This window comes from Hemitrygon akajei, chromosome 18, assembly GCF_048418815.1.
Source record: "Hemitrygon akajei chromosome 18, sHemAka1.3, whole genome shotgun sequence".
Lineage (NCBI taxonomy): Eukaryota > Metazoa > Chordata > Chondrichthyes > Myliobatiformes > Dasyatidae > Hemitrygon > Hemitrygon akajei.
The window spans coordinates 12,706,669-12,726,402 of NC_133141.1; the positions used below are offsets into that span (position 1 = coordinate 12,706,669).

A 19,734-nucleotide genomic window follows, 5' to 3' on the forward strand; every position below is an offset into this window, starting at 1 on the left:
TAAGAACACAAGATATATGAGCAGGAGTAGGCCATCCGGCCCATCAAACCTGTCCCGCCATTCAATAAGATCATGGCTGAACTGTCCGTAAACTCAGCTCCATCTACCTGCCTTTACCCCATAACCCTTAATTCCCCTACTATGTAAAAATCTATCTAACTGTATCTTAAATATATTTAGTGAAGAAGCCTCAACTGCTTCCCTGGGCAGAGAATTCCACAGATTCACCACTCTCTGGGAAAAACAGTTTCTCCTCATCTCCGTCCTAAATCTTCTCCCCTGAATCTTGAGGCAATGTCCCCTTGTTCTAGTCTCACCAACCAATGGAAACAACTTACCTACTTCTATCTTATCTATCCCTTTCAAAATTTTGTATGTTTCTATAAGATCCCCTCTCATTCTTCTGAATTCCAGAAAGTATAGTCCCAGACGACTCAATCTCTCCTCTTAGGTTAACCCCTTCATCCCTGGAATCAACCTGGTGAACCTCCTCTGCACTGCCCCCAAAGCCAGTATATCCTTCCTCAAGTATGTAGACCAGAACTGCACACAGTACTCCAGGTGCACCCAAAGACTGTGTCCACAGCTCTCAGGAACAGAAAATTCCACAGGTTTATCACTGTCCGAGGTCAGAGCCAAACAAAAAGGGAAAAAAAAACCCACAGGAATACATCTATGAGTCAGCGGGAGACGCTCATGGAGTGAGTACTGTTTCAGATCCGCTCCATAACCTTGACTTTTTTTAACCTTTGATCACCCTTATTCAACTTATTGTTACCTACACCAAAAGATTTTTGCTACTTTCTCGGGCTTATTGTTAAGATTTTATTGTGAATTTTGGAAGATATGCAAACAGAAATGGCTCTTAGATCCAAAGGACGAGAACCGGGGCGAAACCCGAACGGTAATGGAAAGAAGCCAGCTCAACCGCAACGCACTGAGTTAACTTATGAACTGCTTATGGAGCTTTTGGATAAAAAATTTGAGGAACAACATCAGGCTTTTCAACGAGATATAAAGGCTTTTCAAGATTATATGGTTAAGACGGATTCAGTAATTAACCAGCAGCAAGCGCTTATCGCGTCTTTGCAACATGAAGCGCGGAAACGAGATTTGACAATTGAAAAATTGCAACAGGATTTAATTTCGACCATTAAACTGGTGGAGACACTTAAAGCCAAGAGTGTCGATTTGGAGAATCGGTCCAGAAGACAGAACCTACGCATACTTGGTCTCCCAGACGGCATAGAAAAAGGCGATCCTTCGAAATACTTTGCTCAATTTCTAAAAGATGCGTTTCCGTCGGTTTTTCCAGAAAACCCTCCGCTACTTGACCGAGCACATAGAATTTGGAGTCGTTCACCGACGGTTTCAGATAAGCCCCCGGTGGTAATCGTCCGATTTCATTACGTACACGACAAAGAACAACTCATTCGTGAAGCTCGAAGGGCTGGGATGATTAAATTTCGTGATTATTGCTTTCGTTTGGTGGATGATTTTAGCCCAGAAGTTATGAAAAAAAGGCTGCTTTTTAAACCTCTGATGTCTGAATGTTATGAGAAAAATCTAAAACCTGCGCTCTTATACCCAGCGAAGCTCAGGATCTCCCCCCCCCGAATGCTCCGCGTAAAGTATTTCTGTCTACCTTTGAAGCGAAAAAGTATTTGGAGGAGAACTTCCCTACTGATACAGTTACTACTCTCCATTAAATGAGTGATTCTGATCGTGAAAGATGGTTTTCGATTCCTTAAACCAGGGTTAGTCTCTGGTTATTGGTGTAGGTTTATCCTATACTTCATATTTAAGTTAAAGTGTGTTTTCGTTATATTAATCGCTTTGTCTTATACACTTTAACTACTATACTATATTTTTGTCTATTATTTTTGTTCCCTTGAAGGTATATTTTTAACCTTTCGAAGTGAATTTTTTGTTTAATATCAAGATAATGGTTTTTTGCAAAGTATTGGTTTAGTTTAAGATGGCGTTATTGTTTCTTTTTTCGTCTTCTTCCTATAATGCATCGCTTATCATAGTTTAAATACTTCTTGGTTTGTTTGGGTTATAACCCGATTTATAAACTTTTAGTGATTATATTCCCTTTTTCTTTACAACTCAGCATATTAAGAAGCGTAGTTTTTAGTACTGCGATCATAGTTCTTAAAGTTTGGGTGGTTTTTTTAATATATATCCTTTAAACACGGAGTGGTCTGCCGCTGATATGGGGGTAGAGTTAGTCTCATTTTTTCTTTTTTCTAGCCATATTTTGGCTTTTTTTCTTTTTCATGTGGGGGTGGGGGTTGGTCTGTTTTCCTTTTTAATTTTTCTCTTATCAATTTGTTTTAGTTTTTTTACTTGGGCTGTTCTTGAACTACAAATATGTCTACGATGTCGTCACTTCCGGGTCCGCTCTTTATTTTTGTTCCTCTTCCGGGTGCATGAGTTTATAACATGGTTAACCCTTTATATACCAAAGGGATGACTTTAGAAACATGGCTCAAACCATTAACTTTGTGTCTTGGAATACTAATGGATTAAACCATCCGATTAAAGGAAAGAAGATTTTCAAAGTATTCCAAAGACTTAATGCTCATATTATTTTTGTACAAGAAACTCATGTGAGGAAGGAGGACAAATATCGCTTTTTTAGGTCTTGGCGGGGTCAACAGTATCATTCGAATTCGAATGCCAAAGTTAAGGGAGTTTCAATTTTTATTGACTCCTCTATTGCATTTGTTCAACATGATATCCTTTCGGATCCGAATGGTAGATTTTTGTTAATTACGGGTTTACTCGGTAATAAAAAGGTTGCTATGGTTAATGTTTATGCCCCAAATGTGGATTGTCCTGATTTCTTTAAGTCCTTATTTACTTCTTTACCTAATTTAAATGAATATAAGTTAATAATGGGTGGTGACTTTAATTGTTGTCTAATTCCTTTGATGGACAAATCTACACCTATTCAGACTCTACCCAATAAGTCGGCCACTTGTATTAACTCCTTTTTGACTGATAATGGAGTTTTTGATATTTGGAGATTTCGTCATCCTAATGACAAAGAGTTTTCTTTTTTCTCACATGTTTATCACTCCTATTCGAGAATTGATTATTTTTTTATTGACTCTTGTTTTATTCCATTGGTAATTGGTTGTAATTATGATATTATAGCTATTTCCGACCATGCTCCATTAAAACTTTCTATTAATTTTACGGATACAGCTTTAAGTGCTAGACAATGGCGATTTGACTCTACCTTATTGCAAGAGCCGGACTTTATTAAATTTATGAAGGAACAGATCGATTTCTTCTTTTCAACTAATTCCACGGAGGATATCTCTTGCGGAATACTTTGGGACACTTTTAAAGCGTATATACGTGGACAGATTATCTCTTATTCTGCTGGTCTGAGAAAACGCATTAAGAAGGAAACTCTTTTATTGGTTGATAAAATTAAAGAGATTGACAAGAAATATTCGACTACTCCTAGCAAGGAGCTTTACAAACAAAGGGTTGAACTTCAAATGGAACATAGTTTATTACTTACATCTCCGATTGAAAATCAATTAATGAAAACCAGATCTGATTTTTATATACATAGTGATAAATCGGGAAAACTGTTAGCTAGTCAGCTGAAGAATGTTTCAGTTAAACGTCAAATCACTATGGTTCGTCAGCAGAACGGGGATTTGACAGTTAACCATGATGAGATAAATAAGTCTTTTCAAGACTTTTATACCTCCCTGTATCAATCTGAATTCCCTCAGGATCATAATACCATGTGTGATTTTCTTGGGAAATTGAATTTTCCAAAACTATCATCTGATGATCTTTCAGTAATAGATACTCCGTTTACGGATGTGGAAATTAAAGGGGTCATTTCCTCAATGAATTCTGGGAAAGCACCAGGTCCAGATGGGTACACAGTAGAATTTTTTAAAATGTTTTTCTGCTACTCTATCTCCTTGGCTATGCAAGGTTTTTGAAGAAGCAATTAAATTGGGGAATTTGCCTCAATCTTTTTATAGAGCTTCCATTTCCTTAATACTGAAGAAAGATAAAGACCCTACTGATTGTGCATCTTATAGACCAATATCTTTATTGAATGTGGATTCTAAGATTTTTTCCAAGTTACTGGCTTCCAGGCTGGAGAAGGTACTACCCCAAATTATTTCGGAAGACCAAACCGGTTTTATTAAAAATCGCTATTCTTTTTTCAATGTTAGGAGATTATTGAATATTGTTTATACTCCTTCACACAATACTTCAGAATGTGTTATTTCATTAGATGCGGAGAAAGCATTTGATAGAGTTGAATGGCCTTACTTATTTTATGTGCTGGAGAAGTTTAATTTCAGTCCGACCTTTATTTCTTGGATTAAACTGATATATCAAACTCCAGTAGCCTCGGTGTTTACTAATAATCAAAGATCTCCATTTTTTCGTTTATTTCGGGGCACTAGACAAGGTTGTCCTCTTAGTCCATTACTATTTAACATCGCTTTAGAACCTTTGGCAATTGCCATCAGAGAATCACAGGATATTTTGGGTATTAATCGTGGAACAGATATTCATAAGGTATCTTTATACGCAGGTGATTTATTATTATTCATCTCTAACCCTGAGAAATCTATTCCAGCAGTCTTATCATTGTTGGCTCAATTTAGTGAGTTTTCTGGGTATAAGTTAAATCTTAATAAGAGTGAATTGTTTCCTTTGAATAGACAGGTCCCAAACTATGGTATTTTACCGTTTAAATTAGTTAAAGACTCTTTTACTTACTTAGGGATTAAAATTACAAAAAACCATAAAGAATTATTTAGGTTTAATTTTCTACCCTTAATTGATCAGATTAAAGGCTTGTTTACTAAGTAGTCACCATTATCTTTGTCTCTGATAGGTAGGATTAATGCTATTAAGATGGTTATTTTACCTAAATTTTTATATATTTTTCAAGCGGTACCAATTTTTATTCCGAAATCCTTTTTTACTAATGTTGATTCAAAAATTTCCTCATATATATGGCAGAATAAAAATCCCAGGTTAGGTAAAATATACTTACAGAAGACAAGGAAGGATGGTGGGTTGGCATTACCCAATTTCAGATTTTACTATTGGGCAGTTAATATTAGACATTTGATATGTTGGTTGAAAGAATGGGATGGTGGTCCTTTTGGCCCTCATTGGGTGAGTTTGGAAACTAAATCGGTATCTGCTTATGCTCTGGGTTCTATTTTAGGGACATCTCTCCCTTTTGCTCTTTCTAAATTGCCGAATCGAATCGACAACCCGATAGTTAAATATACCTTACGTATATGGTTTCAATTTCGGAAATTTTTCAGGTTGACTCAATTCGTGTTAAATAGTCCTATTGTATCTAATTGTTTTTTGCACCCCTCAATTATAGATCAAGCTTTTTTGGCTTGGAAAACTAAGGGATTATTAAGATTTTCTGACTTATTTTTGGACAACTGTTTTATGTCTTTTGAGCAATTGGCAAATAAATATAATTTGCCTAGATTTCATTTTTTTAGATACTTACAGGTTAGGCATTTTTTAAGTACGGTACTTCCTTCATTCCCAAATTTTGTGTCTTCAGATATTTTGGAGAGTTTGTTTGAATTAAACCCTTTTCAAGAAGGGCTTATATCAAAACTTTATAATATAATTATGAAGATACGTTCAGTGCCCTTTGATAAGACCAAAAATGATTGGGAAAGAGAGCTTAATCTTATTATTCCTATTGAGAATTGGGATAGAATTCTTCAATTAGTTAATACATCATCTATATGTGCCAAACATTCATTAATACAATTTAAGGTTGTGCATAGGGCCCATATGTCCAAGGATAAATTAGCTCATTTTTATTCTCATATAAACCCTATTTGTGATAGATGTCAATCAGAAATCGCGTCTTTAACTCATATGTTTTGGTCATGTCCGATTTTGGAAAAATATTGGAAAGATATTTTTGATATTATTTCGGCGGTACTGAACATTGATTTACAACCCCATCCTATTACCGCAATTTTTGGTTTACCGATGATGGGCTCACTTCACTTATCTCCTTCCGCCTGTCGAATGATTGCTTTTCTCACTTTGATGGCTAGAAGATCTATTTTGTTGAATTGGAAGGAAATTAATCCTCCCACGGTATTTCATTGGCTTTCTCAAACTATGTTATGTCTAAATTTAGAAAAAATTAGAAGTGCTGTATTTGATACTTCTATTAAATTTGAAAAGATATGGAGACCATTTATTCAATATTTTCATATGATGTAATGGCCCTGTGCCAAGCTTATCGGTTTTTTCAGCTTTAATCGTATGTATGTTGAGAGGATCGGAGTTGACGACATTGATGTTTATGTATGCTTGTGAGATATTATGAACAGCCCTTTTTTTTCTTCTCTTTTTTTTTTAGTTTTTTTTTTAGTTTTTTCTTCCTTTTTTGTTTTTTTTTCTTAGATATTAGATTAGTAGATTAGTTAACTTTCATATATAGATTTATATATTTTTTTCTCTTTTTTATATTATATATTATGGAATATCTAGACTTACCTTGTTCATATATACACTATATGGTTTATGTTTGGGAAAGCTTACTTATACTGTATTCATTGTTTATGTATTCCTTCATGTGTAATGGGAGTTTATATGTTTGTAATCCATTATTAATATTTTAATTGTATTTTGTTCATAATATTTTTAATACTAATAAAAAGATTAAAAGAGAGGAATACATCTATATTTCTCAGTTTAGTACTAAATGCCAGCCCCTTGTCCCAAGATCGTCACCCTCTGGATCTGGGCTGTCTAACCCAAGGAAACAGCCCTAGTCATCCACCACATTAATCACCAAGATTTTTTGATGAGATTCTTCTAAATTTTCATCCTTCTGAATTCCAAAAGGATAATGGTCTCTCCTCACAGGAGAGATCTTTTCATCTAAAAGATAGAAATTTTTGATACCATGTCATTCAGTTTCAATGTCAAAGATTTGTAATCCTTGCCACCAGGGACTCTGTTTCATGCAATACTGAACTGCTCAGTGCTTAGGGACAGTGAACAACAATCTTGGATAAACACAGAATTTATGAAACAAAGTGTCATTTTTCTACCTGGAGCATGGGGTGCAAGCTTAGTTAGATATCTATCCTTAGAGTGATGCCAGGTAACATTCCATTTCATTTTTTTTAAAAAAATTTGCAATTTGGCCAGGATGGAATCACAGATGTGCTGAATTCATTTTCCTTCATACTGATCTTTACTCTTCTCTCAGGATTGATATCAAATCTATAATTTTAAACCACTGCTATGCCCAATGGCTCACAGGAATTGAGAGGGAGATGCCGAGGATACCCAGTTCTGGAATCAGGATTTTGGGAGGTGGATGTGGTTAGAGAATAGTTGGAATTGATAATGCACTTATAGGAGTGGAGACATTCTGCTGCAGCTCTACATGTCATTGGCGAGGCTGCGTTTGAAGTACTGTATGCATTTATGGTCACCCTATTATAGGAAAGATGTGGTTAAACTGGAAAGGGTGCAAAGATTTACAAGGATGAGGACCTGAGTTATACGGGAGAGGTGGACCAGACTAGGTCTTTATTCCTTGGTACATAGGAAATAAGGCAACCTTGTAGAAGTGCTTAAAATTGTGAGAGGCATAGATAGGCAAGATGGATGGCAAGTCTTTACCCCAAGTAGGGGAGTCCAAACCTAAAGGACATAAGTTTAGGAAGAGAGGGGGCAGATTTAAAAAGGGACCCGAGGGGCAGTGAATATATGGAATGAACTGCCAGAGGAAGTACTGAGGCAGGTACAATAGTATCATTTAAGAAATACTTAGATAGGGATATGGAAGGGTGAGGCTTTGAGGGAAAAGGGCTGAATGCAGGAAATTGGGACTAGTTGGGTGGTTGCCATAGTTGGACTAAAGGGGCCTGTATCTGTGCTGTATTGCTTTGTGACTGGAGTGGAGACAGTGTGCTATGAAAATGTCTCTTCAGATTACAAACATTTAATTGCTCCCTTTGTTTGATGAAGGAAAAGATCCCACTAGAGTTTTAAAAGGAGTTTTCATTAGGAGTGAGACCTTATACAAAGTATAGCTAGCAATCCATCAAATAGCAAAGTTTACTTCCAAATTTTCACTACAATTGCCAAAACACATACGAGAAAAATCCAAGTGCATTTTCAAGTTAAGGTAACTTGTATACCAATTTAAGTAATGCCGAATTAATTATAAAATCTAGGAAGATAAATATCCTTTCCTTCACCCTCCAAGTGTTACGGTTGGTTACCCAAAGGGAACAGCAAATAAATAACATTGTCAGATGTTCATACATGTCTATTTCCCTCTTCCCCAGGACCCCAGCTTACAACCCAAAGCACAAAACCACTCCATTAATTACTACTCACCAGAATGGGTAAATGCCAAGTCTACTGCTGACGAAGACAAAACCAAACATCACAAATAGTGTGTCACAAAGTCTTTGATACTTGGCGTAATTGGCTAATTTAGCAGCCTGTAAATCAAAACAGCAAAAGAGCTCATTAGTATCCTGTGCCACAGAGCTGATGAGACAAAGAGATTAACGCAAGGCCATTTGAGAAAACAGTGACAATGGAAAAAGGAAACTAGTCCCTCCATCTGAATGGTGTCATACTCAGTACATTCAAGATTAATTTGTACCTTTGAGAATAAGGTAGCTCTGCAACAACCCCCTGTACTCTTACTTCAGTCTAGTTTCAACACTAAAAGGAGACAGTTTTCCTCACCATCACAGTTTTATGCATAGCTTTTGCATAAGCCGGTGGGTAGACTTATTCAGAGCTGGGGGTTAAAGTGAGGGTGAGCACTGCATGTTAAATTGCCTGTAGTCGAGTAATGATTTCCAATCAAAAGAGCAGTGTGTCACTGTGTTGCAGGAATGGGATTATGAAAATAGAGAAATAAAATGCTTTGATAATTTTGAGAGCCTTAACACTCCTCAGCCACAATTAAGACAACCATTATACAATTCCAGCTGAGAAATGTCAAATAATACTCAGCGTGCACCTGCAAGAGTGATCACACTTTCCCCCCCAAATACCCCTCAACCTTGGGAAAGAAGAGATTCCACAGAATTAATCCTGAAATACTGAGAACAAGACCATAAGATATAGGAGCAGAAGTAGGCCATTCAGCCCATCAAGTCTGCTCCACCATTCAATCATGGCTGATCCAAATCTTCCAGTCATCCCCACTTCCCTGCCTTCTCCCCATACCCTTTGATGCCCTGGCTAATCAAGAACCTGTCTATCTCTGCCTTAAATGCACCCAATGACTTGGCCTCCACAGCCACTCGTGGCAACAAATTCCACAGATTTGCCACCCTCTGACTGAAGTAATTTCTCCACATCTCTGTTCTAAATGAACATCCTTCAATCCTGAAGTCGTGCCCCCTTGTCCTACACTCCCCTACCATGGGAAATATCTTTGCCATATCTCATCTGTTCAGGTCTTTTAACATTCAGAATGATTCTATGAGATCCCCCCTCATTCCCTGAACCCCAGGGAATACAGCCCAAGAGCTGCCAGATGTTCCTCATACAGTAACCTTTTCATTCCTGGAATCATTCTCGTGAATCTTTTCTGAATCCTCTCCAATGTCAGCACATCCTTTAAAATAAGGAGCCCAAAACTGCACACAATACTCCAAGTGTGGTCTCACGAGTGCCTTATAGAGCCTCAGCATCACATCCCTACTCATACTCTATACCTCTAGAAATGAATGCTAACATTGCATTCACCTTCTTCACCACCAACTCAACCTGGAGGTTAACCTTTAGGGTATCCTGCACAAGGACTCCTAAGTCCTTTTGCATCTCTGCATTTTGAATTTTCTCCCCATCTAAATAATAGTCTGCCTGTTTATTTCTTCCACCAAAGTGCATGACCATATACTTTCCAACATTGTGTTTCATTTGCCACTTCTTTGCCCATTCCCCTAAACTACCTAAGTCTCTCTGCAGGTTCTCTGTTTCCTCAACACTACCCACTCCTCCACCCATCTTTGTATCATTGGCAAATTTAGCCACAAATCCATTAATCCCATAGTCCAAATCATCGATATACATCGTAAAAATCAGCAGTCGCAACAACAACCCCTGTGGAACTCCACTGGTAACCAGCGGCCAGCCAGAATAGGATCCCTTTATTCCCACTGTTTTCTGCTGACCAGCCAATGCTCCCCCCACATTAGCAATTTCCCTGTAATTCCATGGGCTCTTATCTTGCTAAGCATCCTCCTGTGCAGCACCTTGTCAAAGGCCTTCTGAAAATCCAAGTTCAGGTAGTCGCCGAGTTATGAACGTCCGACTTACCGACAACTTGTACTTACAAACCGAGGAAGAAGAACACCGTCCGCCATTTTAAGTCGGATCGTGACACCGTCCACCATTTTAAGTCGTTGCCATTGACACTGTGTTGAGTGTTTAACTTTGTATTTGGCTTAAATTTTTCTTAGTAAGATTCACCCTGACCCCCCCCCCCCCCCCCCCCCACTGCCATTCCGGTCAGCTGGTAGCGCAGTCAGATCAGCACCGGGCTAGAGAACGGAGGGTCTCGAGTTCGATTTAGTGACAGACCGCTCCTGTGCCGGGTTGATGTCAATCCAGTGACTCCTGTACCATCCATGCCGGGTTGATGTCGAGCTCGCAACTCAACCTCACAAAAAAAAAACATACCACCTCCAGTTTAAATTCCCACGTGGAATATTGTAGAGGATCAAATACCCAAACCTAGCACAGCCCACACTTGTCCCATTTAACCTGTCTCAGTGCGGTGCAGTTTAGGACCCGGGGAAATCAGTGCAGTGTTCCTTAAGACCCAGTGGACCTCAGAAGCCGGTGCAGGTCTAGACCCGCCGCCCGCAGTGTTTCTGTTCCATTGATGGGAAGCGATCACGATTGAAAATAAAGTGGAAATAATAAAGTGTTTGGAAAGAGGTGAAACGCCATCGGTCATTGAAAAAGCATTAGGCTACAGTCGATCAACGATCGGAACAATTTTAAAGGATAATGGATAAAGTGAGAATAATGGAGCATGTGAAAGGCCCTGCCCGATGAAAGCTACAATTATTATTAAGCAACACAGTGGTTTAATTATTGGAATACATATGTTTCTTAAGTGTTTTATATGCATAGAAAGGTAAAATATATACAGTATACTAAGACAAACATTTGATGAAATGATGGTAAATAATACAGGATGTACTTGTTCTGACTTGCGTACAAATCCGACTTAAAGACGGACTCAGGAACGGAACTCATTCGTAACCTGGGGACTGCCTGCACACTACATCCACTGCATCTCCTTTGTCTACCCTGCTTGTAAGTCAAGACAATATACAAGCTGTTGCTTAATCAGCAAATGCAAGGGAAAAACCCCATCAGCTCTGCAGCAAGATCAAGCAATCCTGTTTGGTTCCACCAGAAATTCCAGGCTTCAGGCATTTATCTGCTGGCTACTCCTTCAGCGTGTAACCTGGGCATCCTGTCTGATGAGCTCCAAACTCCAGACCACCATCTGCCATTTGCTACCTTGAACATCTCCCGTCACACAAGCACTCCAAGACAATCTCAATCTTTCTGCAGCTACCATCAGACAGGAGGTACAGGAGACTGAAGTCCCAGACCACCAGGTTCAAGAACGGTGACTTCTCTTCAACCATTTGGTTCTTGAACTGAATGGCACGACCCCATTCACTACAGCTTTTTCGAATGGGTTTATTGTCATATGTACTGAGACAGTAAAAAGCGTGTTCATACAGATCAGATTACAGTGCATTGAGGCAAAACAATGACCACTTTGCATTAAAATGGACTTTGTTTTTGTTCTAATTGTACAGTTTTTACATGAATCACAATTTGTTTTCTGTATGAATGCTGCTTATACAATGTGATGTGCCTGTGATGCTGCTGTAAGCAAGTGTTTCTCTGCACCATTACATATATTTACTTGTGCACATAACAATAAACTCCACTTTTGACTCTGGTAGCCTCCTCTATTGCATCTAAACAATTTTCAACTCATTCAGAAACCAATGAATAAAGAACAGAACCCACACCATTTACTTTCACCAAACACCTTTGTTTCCAGCTTCTAGCAATCAGCAAAATAATTAAAGCCCAAGTGCTCTCGTTCTGGCCCTGTAGCGTTCATCCAACCCAACACTTGCCCCCAACCTTCAGACATCTATCAACTGCATGCTGGCTATTCATTCTACCTGCTTCACCATCACACACCTTCAGCCCTGCACTTGATTCTGTCCCAAGTCCTCTGCCTTCCCCCAGAGGTCACCTCCCCCATTTCCTGCATGCTGACCACTATTCACTCATCTTCTCCCACCACTTTGGTCCAAGTTGCATGTCAGAAATACCTCGTGTTCACTCAAGCAACAGGGATTCTTTTGGCAAGTCTTTCAAAAATGACTACTTTTAGAATAACTCCCAGGCCCTGCTTGATGTGAGTTAGGCACTTCTGAACTGACCAAGCCCATAAAATGGTTCTGTCTAGATCTTCCATATTGTGTCTTGTGGTGAGGTGGGGTGGAGAATGAGGTGCATTCACAAGAAATAGCTTGTGTGCAAACACACAAAACACATCACTAACACAGGAGATTCTGCAGATGCTGAAAATCAAGAAACTCCCTGATGAAGGGTCTCGGCCTGAAATGTCAACTGTTTATTCCCCTCCATCAATGCTGCCTGACTTGTTGAATTTCTCCAGCATTTTGTGTGTTGAATAATACAGCACTGCCAACCCAGTCATATATAGTTCTCTCCACCCTGGCTCAAACTCATCTCAATCCCTGATTTTTTAATATTTACCAGTAGAAAATCTGACATTTTTATCAGAATGCCTCCAGAGACCAGCAACATCAGCTGTGAACTTAAACTGACAATGGTCTTCTTGAAGTAAAGATGGGTGAGGTTTACCAAAATATGCATGGCATCAGAACAGATTTGAACAGCTAGCTGTTCCTTTTAGCTGACAGTTCAAGAGCAGAGGACATTTGATTTAAACAATTTACACCAGTTATTTAAGGAACAAGGAAAATCAGTAGGGCTGGTGGAAACAGACAAGCAGGGCTTTCCACAATAAATTGGCACACGAGAGAGAATATCCTTCACGTCAGATTTATGGGGGAAAATAAACTGTTGGGATTATTCTACCGGTAACCACCATAGGTTCAAATGACCTTTTGTTCCATAATGTACAATTCCATGCCACATCAGAGCCAACGCACAGAGCAAAAGTCCAGCTTACTAAGCAGCTCCTGCCTTGGGCTTGGCATGCTGGGGTTAGTGACACATCATGTGGGCTGACATTTTAAGGGGACAAGGGTCATACAGAACTTCAAATAGCAAAGTTGAATGGATCTGGGCAAGGACAAGGGACAAGCCTCAAAAATCAAACACTGGATGGGTGGAAACCTTTAATCATATTCTGCAAGATAATAAAAAAGCCAAACTTCAGATTCCCTCCAATCCCCAGATGCTCACTTGTCACCCAGATAGAAGCAGATTGCATGTAGGTGGTTAGTGCTGCCAAGCAATCTCAGGCCTGTAAACCATAAAAACAAAGGTCAAGTAACTAACATTATCTGAACTGGGTTATTAAACTGGAGTCTTGGACTCCTGCCCAGAGGTTTTCTCCCCACCTTCCTTTCTTATCACTGCTTTCGCTTTCTGTGGGAACTTTCAATGGAAGGTAAATCCAACTCTCCAATTGGGAATTGAGAACCAAGAAGTATCTTCCACCATGTGAAGAACTGGAGAATCTCCAGCAGGCCACGATATCCACAGTGAGCAACAAGATATCCTCACCTCTAAAAGGAAATCAGATGCATCGTGAAGGCACATGACGAGTGTTCCAACCCGCACCATGTTGTTGACGTAAGAAAATGTGATTAATCCAACTGTTGCAAGGTGGTGGAGAAACATAATGAGGAAATCCTGCAAGGGAATAAAATGGCAGGCATCAGTCAACTATTAATGGCACAGATACACATGAAACAGCTGTGTGAAAGTTACAGCTGGTCTCATTCCCCTTCCCACTACTTTACAGTAACAGGTAAACAAACCGCGAAGTTAGTGGGGAAAGGGTGGAAGAAAGAATACACAGGACCTCAAATCTCAACACAAGATGAAGGAGATTCGACCAAGACTCACAGCTTAGCAGTTTGCACCAAAATGCATTACGAACAAACTAGAGACTGCGAAAGGGTTGAAGAACAACTGGAAGTAGTTGTAGGAACAGTATGCAAAATATCTGTTGCACTCAATTTTCAGAATCACTTTCCAATAACACAAAAGCAAAGCACTGTAGATGCTAGAAGTCCGTATCAACACATAAAATACTTCAGATCAAGCAACATCCTGAAGAAAGAGCACATTTCAGGTCATGCTTTAGGATGAAGCTCAGAGTTTAATGTGGTGACATGCATATACTCTAATAAATTTTATTTTGAACTTTGAAGAGGAGAGAGAACAAAACAAAGGCTGAGGGATTAAATGACAGGAAGATGGTGCAGGTGAAAGGGATGGTAATAGGAAACATGTCTGACAGTGGAGAATGTAAAACTACCCAGGAAATGTGGAGTAAATGCTAGAAATCCACAGAGACATGTTGTTTATCTGCAACTGGTTGTCCAAGGAATTTTATTATTTCTAATGTAAAATCCTCACCACCAAATTAATCTCTCAAATTAATATAGTCAGCTGAATTTTTTTTTTGACCAAACCACTACCTGGCTTTTGATCCCAAGCGAAAGAGAAGGAAAATGAAAAAGTGGCTCCCTAAACATTCAATGACAAATAGAAGGAACCTCAGGAGGTCAGTTAGCATCTGCACAGCCAGATGGGCCGACTGCTCCTTCCATGCCAAATCACTTGCCCAAGCAGTCAACACAGAAACAAAGTGTGAACTTTATTTGAGGAATTAATTGCAACTGGACATACAAATTTCATGCAAATTATTTCATTCAAATGGGAGATGAGGGGGTTGCAATGAGAAGTCTCTTGGCTTATAAATAAAACATCAGGTACAAGACAACTACAGTACCGTGCAAAAGTCTTAGACACCCTAGATTGGTTGATTGATTTATTTAAAAATATGGTTTCAGATGGTATGGCCTCCACAGAGCCCCGAACTCAACATCAAGGCTGTCTGGGATTACCTGGAGAGACAGCCAAAGTCTGCAGAAGAACTGTGGCAAGATACTCTGAATAACCCACCAGCTGACTTTCTAATGCATGACAGTGTATCCAAGAGAATTGACACAGTTTTAAAAGCAAGGGTGGTCACACCAAACATGATTTGATTTAGTTTTGTTTTACTGTTTATTGCTCTTTATAGTAATTTTTTGATATTTAGGAACTTTCCATTATCTTGACAGCATCTTCACTTTTCAGAATTTTGATTTTTTTTTAAAAACATGTGCCCAAGGCTTTTACACAGTACCACAGATATTACTTCTGTGCAACTGGATTTGAGTCAAATTAGTCAGAGCCCCTCAATTTGTACATACTTTATTGGTTCAAGGAATTTTTGCCCAAATATTATAGTTGGCAAGGCCACATTTGGAGTACTGTGTGCAGTCTTGGTCTTCCTACCATAGGGAGAATCTCATTAAATCAGAGAGGGGGCAAAAAAAGATTTACAAGGATGTTACTGGGACTGGAGGGCTAGGGTTACAAGCAGAGACCGAATAGGCTGGGACTGTTTTCCCTGAAGCCAAGGAGACTGAGAAGTGACCTTATAGAAGGATACAAAATCATAAAGTGTACAGATAAAGTAAATCTTTTCCCCCCACGGTAGTGGAGCCCAAAACTAAGTTTAAAGTGAGAGGTGGAAGATTTAAAAGGTTCCCCCCCACCCCCACAGAGGGTGGTCAGTATATGCCAGAGGAAGAGGTAGAGGCAGATACGATCACAACATTTTGGACAGATATGTGGATAGGAAAAGTTTAGAGGGATATGGGCCAAACACAGGCAAGTGGGACTACCTCAGTTGGGCACCTTGGTCAGCGTGGACAAGTTGTGCCGAAGGACCTGTTTCTGTGCTGTTGAACTCTTGACCCTGTTCTTCCGTCATCCATTTTAATCATTTAAAAGTAAGAGTTGGGCAGCTTTAACAACAACACTTGATGAATGGGTTAATGCTTCTGGCAATGCAGCAGACAAGAACATCAGATGGCATTGTTGCATCTATGGAGGCCAGTAGAAGCTGTTTTGGAAGGTCAGGCTATGATAGCAATGACAATTCCATCTGGGAGTATGTGAGTGTGGACTTTACACAAAGTGATTGTGCACCAACAGAAAGAAATAAAAGCATGAGGCCATTTGACCCCTTGTGTCTGCTCCACCATACCATTACATCATGGTTGATCTTTACTTCAGTGCCATGTTCCTGTGCTAACCCTATATCCCATGGCTCCCTAAAAAAAGTAAGAAAGAAATTTGGTTTCATTTTCATGTGTGCACAGCAGAGCCTGAAAGTGAAGGAGAGGCCTGCCAATGCTGCCTGGGAAATATTCCAGAGACCAAGAATCTATTTGACAACTCCCATTAACATCATTGAACTGGAACCATTCCTTGGTCAGTCATGGGCACAAGCACACAGTGACTGCATGCAAACTCATCGAAGGAATGTGCCTTCCTTTGCTATATGGAGGAAATGCAGAGTTGAGGCAGCAGGGCCTGGGCCCTAGGGAAGGCATGAACAGAGGTCTGATCAATTTAAGCGCCAGGCCAGATTGAGGCAGCGGGACCCAGGCCTGAGAGCATATTGAAGTGGCAGGGCCAGGGTCCAAGAGTGAGGAACAACCTGAGGTTTGGACGATTTAAGCACCAGGCCAGTTTGTAAAGGTCAGCGCGTCATGCTGGAGGAGAGGAACAGGCTGGTTCAGCTCGCTGCCCTAAGGTTTACTTGTCTCTGCGCTGGCCTGCAACTAACGGGCTCCCAAATTGGCTGCAGTGATGACTGGCTTCGTGGCTGTGGACTCACTTTCATGAACTTCAGTTCTGAATGTTACTTGCTTACTTTTGTTGTTTGCATGATTTGTTCCCCCTCCCCCCCACACACACATTGGGTGCTTGGTCTTTTCATTTAAATGGGTTCTATTGAGTTTCTTTGTTTAGTGGCTGCCTGTAAGGAGACAGATCTCAAGGTCGTATATAGTATACATATTGATAATAAATGAACTTTGAACCCAGAAATGAATACAAATATGATGCAAGTCTATGAAGTTCAAGGAGTTGAGATGATAGTTCAAGTCCCAGGCAGTTCAACTTTCACAGACTGCATACCGGAAAACAAACCTTCTACAGTTAATGAAACCCATGTGACCAGAATTAAGGAGGAAGCTGATTAAACAAAGCTAAGGGGTGAAGGAAAGGCAAAATGCTGGACCAGCTCTCAGCACACTACGAGGTCAGTGCAAACAGTGCACAGACAGCAATACTTAAACCTGGTGGTGATAAAGAACACAAAACAAGCCAAGAGGGAGCCATTTAGAACAGCAGATGAATGAATCATCAGCACAAAATGGTTGCAGCCTATACAAATGATGCACAACAGGGATAAGATAGAAAAAGGGCAAATGGGATCCTTTCTGCACTAAAAATAAGTTTATTAAATACAAAACAAAGACAAAATGGAGTTTCTAATACAAATAGACCAGTCAAGGCATGGGTGAGTTTTGGTCTTTACAAGTTCAACAATCACTGGTAGGAATTCACCCAGGTCCTATGACCAATGTGAGGCAACATATCAGCCCACAATTATCAACACAAGCTGCCAAGCTGAACCCTAAAAGAGCCCAGGTCAGATAATACTTCCAAGAGCTGAGGAGGAAGGAAAGGGGAAAGTTAAGGCAGCAACCAGTATGGGAGAAGTGTTTTAACATATCATAAGACCACCGGGTACCACCTCAAATCCACATTCCGCAAAAATTTTAAAATATCCACCAACTCCACCAGTTGAGTCGGTGGTGTTTTTTCTATTTTAAAAAAAACACGGTAGTCCTATTTGAATCCAAGTTCTCAGCTTAGACTTTGGCAATAACTGAATTTAAGGTTAAACGCCACGATTATACTTGGTTTTTTTTAAAAAAGAGACAACCAAGTTGAAATTAAACTTGCAGCTGGTAAGGTTATGTTTCTGACCATTTCTGAGCAGAAATCATTCAGTTTGCAAACACGCAGTCTTTAATTTAAAAGCAAAGGTAATTAATTTATGAAATGCTGCACTCATACGACAAGCAGCTGAATGATCACAAGACTATTGAAATCAAAGATGCTAGACTTAAGCATTGGGAGAAGCCATTTTAAATTGCTAATGGGGTCCCACTCTCTCAAGGACCCCATCAAAGTTGTCAACGTACACACACTGGACAGAAATGGCCCCAGAGGGACATGGTAACTTGCTTGCAAATAGTCTGAAAAATTTGTCAATCTTCATTCCAAAGCATTTTTTAAAGAATTGCCATCCTTCCCGTTTTTCATATCCCTTCATTTTCTAGAGTAATCTCCCATGTGGAGACTTGCAAAAAAGGTTTTTCTAATGTTTGAGGGTTGACTGCCCTTCTAGGATTCAAAAGACAGGGACAGACCATTTGGCCTACTCATTCCATGCTGACATTTATGCTCCACTCAAGCCACCTTTCCTCCACTATTTCTATCAGTACAAGCCTCCATTCCTTCTCCCTCAGCTTTTCCAGTCTGCCCCCATTTACATCCATGCCATTTACTTCAACCTCTCTTTGTGGGAGTGAGTTCCACACCCAATACTTTCTGAATAGAGAATGTTCTTCCAAATTTCCCACTGGATTTTTTGGTGATCTTCTTCCCCATAGGGAAAACATTTGCAGCATCCACTTCAAATTCCTTCATAAAGACCTCTATTAGGTCAATTCAATGAAGTAGTAGCAATCAGTTAGACTGAAGAAGCAAACCTGGGGCCAGTTTAGTTTGAGACTGATTGAATCAGGAAGCATGTTGGCCCTTCTTAAACCGATGAAAGGAATTTCAATGATTTAACTGCAATGCTACAGAATTGAATTTATTTATGTATTATTCACAGTACTGTATTTATCCACTACCCCTCTGAGAGAACTCCAGCACTACTCTCTTCCCAGGGAATTAGTTGAGTGAATATTACAGCCTGCCAATCAAATTCAGAAACAAATACAGTCAAGCAGTTCTTACAGCCAGTTTGGATAGTGTTTTTATTCCAAACTGTAATTGGGCAGACAATTTTTAAAAATCTCAGGCTTTTTGAGATATACTTGAGTAAATGTGAACTATGTTCACTGAAACTTGGCAATCTCCAAGGCTTGAAAGTGGAAGAGCAACATTCAGGATTGTATTGAGCACTGAGCCTATGTGACCAAATGGTAGTATTGCAGACAGGCAAAAATGTTGCATCATGTACATGGGCTGAAGGGTTCCTTTCTGTACTGTACATCTCCATGACATGATGGAACGATCACAGACTGCTTACCCTATCAGGTACTATCTGCCCCATCTCCGAGTCATATAGCACAAAAAGCAGGCCCTGTAACCCAAATGGTCCATGCTGACCAAAATCCCCATCTAAACCAGTCCCATTTGCCATGTATAGCCCACATCCCTCTAAACCTTTCCTATCAGTGTACCTGCCCAACTGTCTTTTAAATCATGCTAATATTC

At 39.7% G+C, this 19,734-nt stretch overlaps 1 protein-coding gene across 1 annotated transcript in view; it reads right to left on the bottom strand.

Annotated features, from left to right (window-relative positions):
* Positions 1–19,734, bottom strand: part of cers5 (ceramide synthase 5) — a 121,972-nt gene that overhangs the window by 20,347 nt on the left and 81,891 nt on the right. The window contains 2 exon segments of the mRNA XM_073070845.1: positions 8,416–8,522; positions 13,870–13,998. Coding sequence (XP_072926946.1) covers positions 8,416–8,522; positions 13,870–13,998 — 236 coding nt within the window.